General features: G+C 39.8%; 1 protein-coding gene across 1 annotated transcript; it reads left to right on the top strand.

Annotated features, from left to right (window-relative positions):
• The first annotated feature begins 4084 nt into the window (after positions 1–4084).
• On the top strand, positions 4085–5731 carry LOC137583761 (hornerin-like). The gene has a single exon (XM_068298878.1). The coding sequence runs from the start codon at positions 4085–4087 to the stop codon at positions 5729–5731; it is 1647 nt and encodes a 548-aa protein (XP_068154979.1).
• Positions 5732–15638: the final 9907 nt, after the last annotated feature.

Raw genomic sequence — 15638 nt, 5'->3', positions numbered from 1 at the left:
TATACTGTAGTAAAATATACCTACATACATATATTTGTCTACATAATTTTGTAATTCTGCATGTATATTTTCCTCATAGATGCCACGAACACGGAGACGCCATAATTCTAGGGATCGCTCCTCGGCGGGCACACGAGACAAACGTAGACGACTTGATACTGGCGATCATTCGCCACACTTAATACCGGAAGCACCGTCGCCGTAAGTATCTTGTCCAATCTCTTGCTCTCACACTCTGGCATCCTAATATTTTCTGGTCTCTATTATTCTCTCGGATGTGTGGGATATATTCATATTTTGTTGCAAATATTCTCAAATACTCTCACTATTTTCATTCTTTTGCATATGTGTATATGCATATTTATATATAGGCCGCGCATTACCAAGACACATCACACCAGATCGGCAGCCAAACGAAGGCGACATGAACTTGATGCAAATACCTCTTCACATATATCCAAGGAACCAACGTGAGTGTACTACATACTAAGAATAGACCATAAATTATAAAGTTAACCATGATAAATGCAAATTCCTGGGCCGACTCAGACGTATAATAACGAATTTGGGATGTAAAACTACCGAATTTCGAACGATTAGACTAATGTCACTGGCCTTGGACTAGTATGTCGATTATTTAGGTGTACTAGACAAGTTTTTAAAGTTGTTTACAGTTTTTTATTCAAATGATGCATCTTTTGCAATGTAACTTCATGATCACTAGAGCCATGACTAATTTTGTTATTATTATGATATGATAAAAAACAGTATTAGAAATTCTTTGATTACTCTTCATTGTAATAATCTGAATTCAGTTAATAGTTTTTAAACCAACATTTTGAAAGAGAGTCTACTAAAAATGCTGGAAACTATTCCTGATACTAATCTAGATAAATTTAGTCTTTTGTCTTGAATTATAAATTGCAAAGTATGTTGGTATTGTTAGTTTATATACCAGATTCAAATGTGACTTCTTACCTCAGCGGGCTTGATTCACCAACTGGCTCTTGGGTTTTTCTCTTTTTTTTATTTGCATCTTTTACCAAGTCCTTCTTACGCAGCTTTCTTTTGAACGCTCCTGGCTCGGTTTCTTCATCTCAATGGGCTTGTAAACAGTCGTGTCTTTAATGGCGAATGCGGTAAAGCGGCAGCCAGAGAAACAAATTAACAATTATGCCCAAAAGTGGCAAGTGAAATTTGATTGTGTGTCTGTATGGGGATACCCTGGATCTGTCACAATTCACTGTCACGAGTCATCCTTAGTCAGATTACTGTAAAATTTATAAGCAATTTCTTTGTGCTTTGTCTTCTGTCTGTCCATGGATGCACCTCTGTGATTTGTCGTGGGCGGCGAGGCCACGATGTGTATCCTGGCTGCATTTCCTTACCTTAACTTAATTTATGCGCTTGCGTATTTTAAAGAGATATTTGCATATTACTCAAAAGCAAGTCTCGACTGCTGAGGTGCGCAGTGTTGTCGCATTTATTATTGTTTTATAAGCTTGACTTGGCCTTTTTTAGGCATCGGCATCCACTCCCCGGCCAGAGTTTTGTTTAATCAGTCGCAAAACTGCGCTTTCTTTGTCATTAACATGACGTTTTCATGTGCAGCACTCGCTTTGTTTATTAACCTTTTCGAATAATGCAATAAAACACGCTTGCTAAGTGTTCATGAACCGGGCAGCAGCAACAGCTACAGCATCAGATTAATTGCCAAAGCAACTTCAAGCCTGGGTCATTATTCATTATGCGACGATGCCAATGGAGAGAGAGACAGCTACGGACAACGGCGACGAAGTCGACGACATCATCTTGCAACGCGGAAATGTCCAAAACAGAAAACTGACGAAAATCGAATATAAACAGAATTTATGTGTGCATCTAACTAGTCTCATATGTCGAAATTTTTCCGCAATTTCCGCTTTTTATTGTTTTCGATTACAATCAATTCAAGAAAAAACAAATTGTACATGTAAATTAATATGTGTACATCACAACACAACAAAAAAAAAAGCTGAATAGGCTTACAATTGGGCGGACGGGTGGTCGATCAATCGATCGTACGTTCATACGCACCCAGGCGGCTTCAGTTCGCTGCGGCGAATTCCACGCACAATGTGCGATCGTTTAGCGGCAGCAGCGCCAGAAACTGGAACCGACAGCCACACAATCCAATCCAACCCAGGCAAACCGCCGCAGAGCGACCGACACTTGTTCGCTACGAACTTGCCGCTTTAAAGCTCAGTCGCAACGACAACTTGCAAGCGAATGGAGGTGCTGGCTACTTCTTCGGTCGTCGCCGTCGTGCAGCCCCATATACAACAGAACCAACAACAATAAGAGCGTCAATAATAACCAAGTGGTTTTATAAAAAAGAAATGTAAATCGAGCTAAAATTTATAACAAATGCAGCTGTCAATTGTGTGTATGTGTGTGCAATTATTTGTGTATGTGTGTGCTGTGCATTTCAAGATTTGTTTTGAGATTTGTTTATGCATCCTGCGTTGCTCTGACAGTGGAATTTTAATTTCTAACTCACATGTTTCAATGCTGGACGCCCTCACATCATCACGAATCGAGAGAGTCATACTTGGCCAACTTGGGTTAACTAACATTTTGTGATAAGATACGAAGACGCCGACGACGACGCTAGACACCTACATACATCTTATCGACTACTACCACTACTACCATAACCAACTCCGGTTGCAGTTATACGTAAAATTAACAAAAACCGGACGTGCTGATTGTATGTTGTTTATTTTTTTTGCAAGGGTTTTGCACGCATTTCCGATACGATAGATGATTACTCATACACAGTAGTTTGAGTCAGCAGCTGCACTGTTTATCCGTATCCACTACATGGCGGCTGGGGATAAGGCAACGGATGGCGGCTGCAGCCCGTTCGATTCAGGTTAAAAAAGTAAAAACTTGTGAAAACTGGTCTGGAGAATGAAAGAGGAGGAGGACCTGTTGGCCTGGCACTTTCTATACAACTTGTATTTTTCTTGCTCAAATTGCATAAAACGTATTTAACTGGTTATCCAAAAGGTCTTATCAATGAACTTGCCAATTGGATTTATTTCGACCAAATTGTAGTCAAGGTTCAGGGTTATTTTCTTTTTTTGTGTGTGTTTGCTTTTGTTGGAAAAGCTAATTCAATTTTTGCTGACAGCAAATGCGGCCAAATGCGAGAAGTCGCATAAATGCAATAGCTAGCGCACCACACATAAAGAGGAGCATTGTGGCAAGGGCCAACAGCAAGTGGCACCCCCTCATTCAAAGGAGGCTAATGTGTGGGAATGTGTTAATTACAAAAGCAGCGAAATGACCGATAACACAGACCAACCAAAAAAATTCGATCACGTAAATTTCGTCGGAGTTGTTTCTTTTGACCTCAAACAAACTTCATTCAGATCTCAAGCAAAAATTCAATCTTTTCGCTCTGCGCTAAAAAGTTCAATAAGCGATAATTAATTTTTATAACCCTTATTATTGAGGAAGTATTGCCATGACGTTGTAATTAAAGCCAAGTATTTCAAATTTGTTTGGGAAACGACAAGATTCGATTAAATTGTATATTATGTATTACTTCATTCAGAGTGTCTATGGCCTTATTTATTTTGTTTGGCATGTAATTTGACTTTAAATCTTTTGTGGAGTTAGTAAAAGGCGTTGAAATTATGTTTCTTTTTAACTGGACTGTGGACATTTAAATCGTGAAAATTTGTGTTGGACTGTGTAATTTATTGATATAATGATGAGAGGGTAGGCTCCTCCGACTGGATGTCGGGTCCGGGGAGGGGGCTCTCTCGTTTTCGTTTTGGGGTGTGTGTGTGCTTGCCAGTCAGTCACTCAGTGTCGAGTGAAGCACACTGAGTGTTTACTGTGTGTGTTGTGTCCAGCATTGAAAATTCAATAAATATCTCATCATTTAAGCAAGCAACGATCTAATAAGATAAGCGATCTACAAAGTGCACGCGTTTAAAGTAAATGTTCCGCCGTTTAATTTTCAAACGTAAAGAATTGCGAATAATTAACGAACACCACAACGAGAATATAAAATACATCAGAATCTAACAAAATGCCCATCGTTGGACAGCAATATGGAAATGGCTTTAGGCCATATAGCTCCTTTCGAGTGCCACGAGGCAGTTGTTTAAATCACAATGGAGCAGAAACTACCAAAGGAACAACAACAACATCAGTAGCAGTGGGTACAGCTGACCACCCTGTGAGCAGCAATGTATCCAAAAGAACAATGCCAGGAGGCGGTCGTAGTATGAATCACAGTAACAAAAATAACAACAACAGCAGCAGCAATACAACATCATCATCCTCAACGGCTTCTTCGACCCTATCGATTAATCAGCAAGGAGGAAGAGGAGGGGGAACTGTTGGTAGTAGCAACTTTAGTCGTCAACAGCCATGGCGTAGCAGCTACTGTAGCAGTAATCGTCACAAATTGCCAGGAGATCAACGCCAGCAGCAACAGCAACAACCTCTTCAACGTTTGGTGGTCAATAATATTGTTAAACCACTGACACCAAAGTTAATTCGTCGCATTGAGTCAACATGCTCATCGTCTGCGGCCACACGCCATGGTCATGGTCATGGCCATGGTAAGGCCAAAGCTCCAGCGCCCCCTTCAGCAACAGCAGCAGCACCACCCACGCCCAACACTGCCCGTAAACAGTATCAGCCATTAGCCAGTGGTGCAAATATCTCACAGAAACGCACCTATCAAGCGGGTAAATCCACGAAAGAGAATTGCCCCACGCGTCTCACACAACGTTCCAGCAAGAATTATCCGGCCCCGTTGCCACCAGCATCAGCAGCAGCGGCAGCAGCACGTAAGCAGAACAATGATCTCACAGCGAAAACCACTCCTCTTGTACAGCGTAGGCAGTTGCCAGCCACGCCCAAGCTGAATCTTAAGCAGCGGAATGGCGGAGGAAGAGCTGGAGGAGGAGGTGGAGGAGAGTCCTCGACAGGCTCCAGCGATTCGCATGATTCGCCGCGCTTGAAAAAAGCCTACTCCAACAAGTTCCCTCAAGGTTTGCCCTTTGAAGAGGAGTTTTATGGACGCAATCGCTCCTTCTCGCAATCCTCCAGTAATTATAGTTTCTACAGCTCTGTGGGAGCTCCCATTCGTGATAATGACAATGATAATGTTGACGATGATGATAATGATGTCGAGTATGATGAGTTCCAACGCAAACCTGCCACCGATGAATCCCTTTATGTAGACTTCTCAAAGCTGGTCAGCCAGCAACAGTTTGTTCCGGCCAGCTCATGGATACGTGCCTCACCAGATATTGAAGACGAGCTCCTGCTACGCAGAAAGCCACCAACTAGTCAATTAACACAGGCCCAGCAACGCCGCAAGAGTTCCCGCTCCATGCATGAATATCTCTACAGTGATGACAATGAAAAGATCAACCAGGCTAAGCATCGCTTGTCTGTGGTAGACGAGCCGGAGGATGGCTATTACAGCTATGCAGCCGGTACACCTGAACCACCCCATGGTGCCGCCACTCCACCACCGCCCACACAACAACAGAGGACGGACATCTATGTGGCAGCAGCTTCGTGGGCACCCAAGCCGCTCTATCCCGATCGCGTGCTGTTGCCATCGTCTACAACGGATAGCAACAACAATAGCAAACAACAACAGCAGCAGCGCCGTCGGCATGAGCACTTGGGGTCCACGACGTGTGAGTATAAGTAAGTGTCCGACTCTCTTTAAAGCATGCGGAAACTGGAGCTAGCTGACTAAGCACTTCATTTAAGAGAAATACTTATCCCCTCCTTCTGCCCATTCTTGTCTCAAGATAAAGCCCCTCTGCCAAATTTGGTGAAGTCCACCACGTTCGAAACTTATTTAGCATGGCAAAAGCGGCGCCGGCTGGTTGAAGCTTTTAACATTTACCTGTGAGACGTTTCTTTTTTTTTTTTTTTTTTTTGCTGTTGTTGGAGTGCTGCTGCATCATCAGAGCGATGGCCACTTCATTTAGGCTAGTGTTGACTTAGGGCTATCCCCCCCAGTCAGTCAAGTGTTTCAGCCTCATTAGAGTTAAAAAATATTGTAAGCCAAAGGTTTTTTTTGCTATGCGAGGGTGAGGCAAAGAGGGGAAGAAATTTTTTTCATAAGGTTCAATCATCAGATCAATTATCATACATATTTCGACCAATTCAGCTTAATGCATACCATTTAAGATCATCATTCTTTTTTCTATCCATTTCATTTAAATGGGCCAATGGCAAACATATTTCGTCATGTGCTAGTTGTATACAGGAAATTTCTGCTTATTTAATTAGTTGACGCTGTTTTTTCGCCCATTTAATGATAATTTATATAGGTTTTATTAGCACTACCAAGTAAATATTTCGGCATTAAAAAATGAGGATAATTGCACTTTGAAATCAAGATACTTTTGAAATATTATACTAAACACATATTCGACTTATTTATATCTACATTTATATTTCCGTTTAACTTGACCAGCTGTTTTTGTGTGTACTGATATAATCATGTGGGCTAGCTTAAATGTAAATGCAGCCTATGAAGAAACAATAAGTTCTAGGAAAAGGAAATTATTTAGCTTGCATAAAAACTGCGCAAGGTATGGATTAGTTTCTTCACTTTGTTTTTCAATTTGATTGGAATTCGATTATAGGGGCAAAGCTCTATTGTTGAATTTCATTTGAATTTTCTGTTTTATTCTGCTAATTATTTACCGAGATTGTGTTTCAAAATAGCTTTCTCTTTAATAATGTCAAGAAGCTGCCAAAAATTATAATTATTGGGCCTGGCACACCTTTCGGATTTATTAGGATCTTAATGTTTGTGCTTTGTTTTTTGTTTTTTTTTGTATATATTTTTATTTTGCTGCTTCTGTTTTAGCTTTTGGGTTCATTTATCTGACGTTTATTATCGTCAGATATAAAAACCGGACCTGTTTCCATAGACCATATAGGAGTGACTACTGCCGATGGCTATAACAACAACAACTACGCAAAGTTGAGGCTGACAATAAAGCTTAGCTTAGCTTCTGAGTTTACAGTTCAGATTCAGTTCCGACAGCCACAAGGCAGACCAAAACAAAAACAAAAAAAAGAATTAAATAATAAATTTCGTTCGTTGTATTTACACATGAAACTCTCAGCGCCTGCTGTCGCCTCAGTTAATGTTGAAATGATTTTTATATGTTTTATTGACTTCCTATAAAAAAAAGCAACAGTCTGCCAGCCAAAAGGTGATTGACTACGTACAAACATACAAAAAAAATAACAATGCAATATCGGGTGATCTTCTAGAGATGCTTTAAATCACATATATAAACACACAACTCAACACTCGATGCTTCCTTTTACGTTTTGTCGAATGGAGGTTGATGAATTTCCCGTGCAAGGCGAATGCCGGGAGTAGGAGCAAGGGGAGGAGGGGCATTTGGCATATTTTATTTGGATTGCTTGTTGTTGTTGCTGTGTTTAACTGTTGTTTGTTTTCGTTAACAGTAATGGCCAGAGAGCAAAGCTTTATTCAGCGCACTTTACATTACGTTCATTGAACCGACAATTGGTGTGTGTGTGTGTGTGTGTGTGTGTGTGATCTCTTTCTTAAAAGACCTGCAGATGGACGGACAACAAGTGACTCAGTGGGTGGCTACTTGAACCTGACATGACCGCCAGCAGCAACAGCCAAGTGGAAGTCATGTCAAGATTGTGCCGCCTTCATCTGACTCATCTAAAGTCAAAGCCTTTGCCACACTTGATGTGTACTTATTTAATGGCAAATACTTTGTCTTCTGTTTGCGCAGACGCAACCAATGACCTTGCATTTAGCCTGGCCAGGCAGGGTGGCAGCCTCTCTTGCCCTCATTTCGTTAGCTCTGTTTGCTGACACCCAAGTGGATTTGCATAATCCATCTGCGCCAGCTGCTGAAATGAACTCCCAGTCTGAGCTCAACTCAATTCAGACGATGTGTTTGGGCTGTTAACATACTTTGACGATTACTCATTCTTTGTTCATAATTTACATTTACTTAATAATATTTGTAACGGCATTTCTTTTGTCATTTAAGGCGCGCTACTATAATAATAATTTGCATGTTTTCCCCCACCTCCTCCTTCTCCTCTTTCTAATCCACACCACTCGCACACACACAAACAACAATAGTACGGATTGCTTTTAGATAATGACTGAAGTCAAAAATTCCAGTTTCTCATTATACTGACCTCTGATTTAATCAAAGTGAAGTGTGTATAAGGAACAATAAATATGTATTTAAGTTGCTTGATCAGGGCTGCATAACTCGTGAAATATAGAAAACTTAAGGTAATAAAATCTGAATCGAACGTTTCTGGATGAAAATGTTTAGATATGGGTCATTTAGCTAACGGTTTAATATACAGAATGTGTCAAGCTTCAAAAAGAAGCTTCTCATAAATCTCTTATTGATGAATAGCTGAGCTTCTCTTATTTGTATTGTATATTTTTCTTAGAGAGTATCACATCGAACTTCCGGTTTCTAATTAAGATTTTTTGCCCAAATCAACAATTTTAACTGATAGCCATCCCTGGTATTATTTTTTCCCCGTTGTGTCCATTCAGCAATTTTTGGATTTTCGGTTTTTTGTTTTTTTTTTTGTTTCTGAAAAACTTATCATGACGCATTACTTCTGCAGTTCAATGGAAGCGGAATAAAAGAACAACAACAATATTCAGTTTGTGGTGTTAACTTGTTTTTTATTGTTATTGTTGTTGTATTTGTGTTTTTGTTATATTTGTATATATTTTTCTTCTTGTTTAATTTGTATGAACACAAACATAGACTGCTGCTTATGATGGTTGGGGGAAGAGACAGAGGAGAGAGAAAGAAAGAGATAGAAGTAAGAAACACATTGCATATGTGCGCTACGCTTTTGCTTAATGTATTTATGGCATTTTCAGGGTCAAAAAAAAAAAATGTAAAAAAAGAAGAGAAACAAATTGTTTCTCGAGCCGCCACAACAAATGTTTGTCGACAACGACTGACTCTGGTGGGTTTAAAGTGTTTCAGCTGTGGTGCGCTGCTCTCTATGTATGTAAATTCAGCGAACAGAAACAGGTTTCTCAAATGATTAATTTCATAACTCAATAACATGGCTAAAACCGAGATATAAGAAACTAATTTCATAGGTTCTATTCTCTAAAAAAAGGCAATCGAACGGGATAACTAACCAATATTTTAGCTATCAGCTGGAATTTTGGCAACTACTACTACTTCTACTACTGTCTGACTTGTTAATCGACGGTGCCTTGTATTAGTTAGTTATCTGTGATTTGCTAAATGGCTTTTTATATTTAATTTTAAAATATTTTCCACACATGGGTTTTAGAAGAATTAGATAGAAGAGGGGTAGGAGAAAGTCGTAGAGGCAGAGTTTTAGTTTTCAATCAGTTGATGGTTATTAGTTCTAAATATTGCCGATAGTACTTAGTCAAGGTCTTAACCTTGTGATGTTTATGTTAGCTAATGGAGAAATTTACCTGACCTGTGAAAAGTCGAGGCTAACAGTGAAATAAAAAAATATAAAAAAGAACCAGCTACAAATATATGTATATTAACCTTCAGGAAAATATTGAACCCGGTTATAGTAAATATGGGTGCGTTTCTTTTTATGACCAATAACATGAAAATTATTGCAAAATATACATAAAAAAGAACAGGCTCTGTTATCGCATTTCCAATTGATAGTCGCAATATAAGTTTTATTGCATAACTTCTAAAGATTATCTCGTCAGGAAAAGTTTTTCAACATATTTGTATTTCTTGTTTATCTTATCAGTTAACACAGTTTTTTTGTAAGCATGCAATAAAGAAAGCCCTTTATAAGAATTTGTTTGGCATATACATAGATAGATAGATTCGTCGCGGTAGATAACCTAATTTACTTTAAACTCCCTTGACATTTCTAAAGTGATACACCAACCCACGTCGTCACCCTACAACCACCCACTTACCCCACTTTGAATCATATTCAGGTTATTAGTCAGTCAGCCAGCAATCATCGGGTTCAGGCATATTTTTTATTGTCTCAGGTCCAAAATCAAAGTTGCCTTGAGTGAAATATTAAGCCAATTTACCTTACACAACACACATCAAACGGCCAAATTTGGAAGCTATTATAGAACTTGCTCTTAGCCATCTCATTCCATTTATTTCACCTTCCGCTGCCTTTGCCGCCCCTGCCACAAGTGTGAACATCAGACATATTAGACAATATTATAGATAAGTATTTCTTGCTCTCTCTATCGCTCTTCACAAATGTTTGAAAATTGACGAATCATTAATAACCAATTACGAGTTTTCCATAAAAAGTTGTTCCAATTTGCCCATAGCGCGTCATTAATCAAAATGCTAAAGTCTACAATGTCGCGTACGATTCCTTCCTTTAAGATGTATGTATGTGATTGAACTACTACCGTAAGATAAACGGCAGTCAAAGATCTTTTTGGCCAAAAAGCTTCGTAAGCTGCTCCCGTCGCCTTCGTCGCGGGTTAACCTCCGGGCTTGGTAGTAGCGCAGCGTGTGTTCGATCAAGTTGACTTTTTCGATTTGAAGTGTGTGTGCGCAGGCGTTACGTATACGCCAGATTGTCAGCTTTGAATTGCAGTTTGCATGTATATTTGTATGTACAGACATACATATGTTTGTGTTGATAGTCAAAGTCGTTGCGCGGTCGATTCTGTTTCTCATAATTTTATGTGCCCAAATTTAGACACTGAGTTTTTTTGGCGGCCACGTGGGCAGATCAAACCGACAAAATTTTCGTAATCGTCTAGAGCTCTCAATGAGAGAAGTATAGAGTAGGAGAGTTGTTTGCCTTATTAGCATATGGTTGGTTGACTTCTTGGATTTAGCTAAACATAACATACACATAGGTCAGTTATCTAAAAGATCAGCCATAACATCAGCTGATTCACCTACCTGGTCGTTGTGTGTGGTAACTAGATCCATTCGTTTGTTTGAGATGAATGTAACATGAATATGAACATTAGCTACCGCCGCTGTCTGCCTGCTTCTGACACAGTTTCTGGCCTCGCTTAACGCTGAGTTCATTGCTGCTGCTGCTAGTGTGAAGAGTGGAGTGTACTTTATGCCATGTCACATATAAAATGAGGCAGTATGAAAGGTATTTCGCTAATGGTGGGCAGAGGTATAAGATAGCCAGCTAGCAGCGGCCAGGTATCCGGCCAAGTTGATTAACTTGATTGGTAACGCAAAACTCATTCGCCAACACACACACATAGGCAGGCATAGGTCTCTGAGCGGTCTGGCTTAAGAATCCAAATGCAGGGACCGGGCCGGGTGGAGTGTGGAGCAGCAGCTTAGTAGTGAGTGAGTGAGTGAGTGCTGTTAAGTAGCTTTCCATGTCGACTCCAAGTCCAATTCTCTTAATTCGACAGTTGCGTTGGGCGTTGCTCCAAGGACGGCCATTCATCTGTGTTCAGATTGTTAAGTAATAGAGAATTACTTGAGCATTAATTAATCTCTCGCTTTTCTCCATCTTTCTTGTTCTATTTTTTGCAGTTTTGATGACAGCATCTCTTCCCGCCGACGTAAGGAGCGCTCAAAGCGTTCGCATCGTAAATCGCCTGCCTCGAGCAGGCGACAACACAAATACCGTTACAGGGACGAGACCTCACATTCGAGCTCTCGTCGCCGGCATCGTGATCGGCCCAAGGATGAGCGTGACAGTGGACGCAATAATCGCCAATCGCAATCTAAGGTAAAATCTTTTCAATTTATATTCATACACAACAAAACAAAACAACAAAAAAAAAAAACCAAAAAATACACACGTCCAATTGAACGCAAAAAATTGTAGGTAGGGCAACAAAAAAAAAAAAAAAAAAGAAAGAAATACCTCAACAAAACGAAAGCAAATCACAACAATGTTGTAAAAGATAAGTTAAGTATTTTTTATAGAGACTACTACTACTGAGACTACGCTACTGAGACTCTGACTGACAAAAAAGAAACCCTGCGTCACTCCTCTCTGCCACCTGCTGCTGGCTAATACACTCACTTTTTTCGCTTGCCAAAATCTACAATTAGTTGACAAATAACCGCCTTACTAGTTGCTTTCTCACCAAATCACCACACTCACTATGCTGTTCTTTAAGCGTTATATGGAAAAATCCCAACTGGTAGCCGAGCACTTTGAGAACGCTCAGATTCCATGTTACATTAAAATGCGTGAATTGCCTGCACCGCCGCGTCGCGATCATTGCGCCGATCTATTGTGGCAAAGCTCACAATTGTGCTTAAGGCCTTATACAGAGGATTGGATTGTGATTGAGTATTTTGCCGATCACGATAGTGACTATCTTGTAAGCCCATGTACAACCAGTCCGCTTGCCCACCATTATTATGTTGCTCCCGTTTGTCGCCTGCTTTGTTATCGATCGATCGCCGCAACAGCAACAAGACACTGTGCTGCCTGCCTCGAATCTTGCATGCCGCCAGCTCACCACTTGTTAGCTAATCGCTCACATATTTCGACATTGTATTTGTGTGTGTGTGTATATACATATACTCGATTCTGAAATGCAAGTCGAGTGGATCGATGGACGATCGATGAGATCCACACCAGATCTCGCAATTGCAATCGCTTTGGTACTACTCTACTCCTCCTTCTTTTCGAGTTCTCTTATCTAAATATGTCGACATTGTGCTAAATTTGTACTTGTCTGAAGCTCAAGTGGATGAAGTTTTAACATCATATGTTTACCAACTTCTTTTTGGCATTAATATTAATTTAAGGGGTGGGGAGGGAGAGTAGAAATATCGATTCTTAAATAATTTTGCCGGTTTTTTGGTTGCCTCTACTGCTGTTGCCCTAGTTTTTCATTTTTCTTTTTTGGTTTTTCATTCAATTGATCATTTGACATTAAATCGGTTGGTTGTTGTTTGGTTGGTGATTGTGTGACTGTCAATCAGTCAGTCAGTTGACCATTTCGCCGCCAATTAAGTGGTGGGGCGGCGCATAGAGTATTTTCTTCGTCAAGATTCAGTACTTTCAGCAATTGGAGCAACAATTCCTAAAGAATGCGCCGCCGTCGCAAGTGTTATCAAATGGAAATCATCATAATGATGAAGAATATGATGATTATTATGTCAATGGCGATGGGGACGAGAGACCCATCACACGATGCCTGCTATTGAAAAGGCAACGGAATCACTTTGATTTGGTTGCCCAATGTGATATGCCAGTGGACAAGTATGCCGGCGATAATTGGATTGTCGAGGAGTATTTTGTTGATCATAACGATGACTATCTAGTGAGTGAGTGACAGATGGATGAGATGAATGTCTCCTGTTTTCTGTTTTCTATTGTGTCTCTCTCTTTCCTGCATGGCCCTTTTTACAAGCATACCCAATTGTTCTCTCTTACTCTCTCTCTCTCTCTCTCTTGTGTGCCCTGCGCATGTCCGATTGGGCCTTCTGCGCGCGCACCTTTGCTCTAAACACCGTGCTGTTGTTGATCTTCTTCTTCTTCTTGGTTTGTTCTCGCCGCGCCATTGGAAAATTAAAAATACACGCGCTGCGCCGCGCAGAAAGTTCACTCAAAGAATATACAAGACGTCGTCTCTTCTTTTGGCCAGATTTTTTTTGTATTTTTTTGTCGGTAGGAAATCTTTTTCACTTTTCAGATTCAAATCTACGTTTGTCGGTTGTGTGTCGCTGTCGTCGTGTAACGGTACTTGATCTCAGTCCTCCACTTTTACTTTGCTCCAACATCTCGTCTCTCTCTTTTTTTATTTTCCACGAGTACTGCTCGTTTCCTTTCGCGTATTTTGTTTATTCTTCTTCATCACTTTGCGCCTGTGTGTGTGTTTGTGTGTGTTTAGTTTAAAAAATACAGAAATAATTAATATATACAATGGCTCCGATAATCCTACTAACTAATCCGATGATTAAGGATAGTTGAAGGCAAACATAAAAACTCTAAGATATAATTAAACAATTGTTAGGAGCACTCACCAGGAGAGGAAACCGTGACATAATCACAAAAAACGAAAAAACACCAAGCAAATTTTAGTGTTTTAAAAATAAATTCGAAACACCAGCAACAACAACAACTACTACAATAATAACAATAGCAAAAGCTAAAGAAATAAAAAGAAAGTACGCCTCGTTTTTCTTTTAAACAAAATAGAAAAACTGAAAATCTAACATAATAAAATCGAAATTCAAAGAGCAAAATGAACTACGACGCGAGTAAATAATTACAGAAAATGCATTTTCAATTGAAAGAAGGAAAATTACATTTGTGAAAATTGAAAATTTAATACTGAACTTTGCACTTGCTTTGCCGATTTCATATGGTTGGAAAACTTGTACAAGGAGTGGGGCAGGAGGAGAAATAGATGTCGGGGAAGGGGAGCAGCAAAAGAGATGTAGAGAGAAGCGGCCAAGTGAATCAAAACAAAAACTCAAAACTAACAAACAGCAAAGCAGCAAAAACAACAACTACATTTGGAGCATATACAACACACACACACATAGACGCCACACTTACAAGCAACTATATATATGTATGTATATATAGATATCGTTTCTATATATATATATGTATATAGTTGTGGGGATTATTCATCAGGCTGCCGCGCCACATCATCGTGTTGATCTTTGATGCTGCTCCTCTTTGCTCTCCCTATTTTCGCCCTTCTCCTCGATCATGTTTTTTTTTTTTTTTTTTTTTGCATTTTCCTTTTTGGGTTATTTTTGTAATGTTTTGCATTTATATTTAGTGTGCGGAAAATTATAGCGAATTTTCCAATACCCCAAACACACAAAGTTTAGCAGTAGTCAAAACTATCTATATAGGGTGGAAAAGTTTCCATTTTTCTTTCAATCTCTTACATTTTCTCAGTGTGTGTGGTTTTTCGTGATATTTGAATTTGTATTTGACACAAAAGATCGGAAAAATCGTGCGAGTACAGTGAAAGCTCCTGCCACGAACGCAGCACAACGTGCGAGATCAGTTGAGTTCAGAAAATCAGAATCTAATTATCGGCAATTTCTTGATTATCATAAGAAAAGAAAAAGTTATTCAGTGCTAATTATTTTTGTTTTCTACCCATTGATTTACTGCTTTACCTGCTGGTCGTTTCACTGTACTCCTCTGGCATTAGCGTCACCATACCACGTACTATATACTATGTATGTACATATAATGGCCGACTGCGCCAAATTTACGCGCGTTGTGTATTTGTTAAAAATATATATGAAAAAACACAGAAATTTTGAACAGAACACACAGGAACAACGCCGCGACAACGACGACCCCCACCGATTGCAGCATTTTCGATACGTACGGGTACGGGTCTGTATATATGGGCAAAGATCACACACAGCCAGAGCTGTCCGTCATTCTGGATGCCAGTTCCCAAAGAAACCTCTGCGCAATCATAAAATATATAGGACAAATATTAGGTGTAGGTGGGATAAATAGATGGGAGGGGAGCGGACCCTGTTTCTCATTCAATTTTTGGGCAGGCGGCGCCCGATATCAATGAGCTCATTCGCTGTTTACGATTTGTAATGCACTAGATATAGATTTATTTATATGGGACTATATAC

This window comes from Drosophila tropicalis, unplaced genomic scaffold, assembly GCF_018151085.1.
Source record: "Drosophila tropicalis isolate 14030-0801.00 unplaced genomic scaffold, ASM1815108v1 contig_878, whole genome shotgun sequence".
Lineage (NCBI taxonomy): Eukaryota > Metazoa > Arthropoda > Insecta > Diptera > Drosophilidae > Drosophila > Drosophila tropicalis.
The sequence above is the reverse complement of the archived record's forward strand: the minus strand, read 5'-3'. Positions and strand labels throughout refer to the sequence as shown.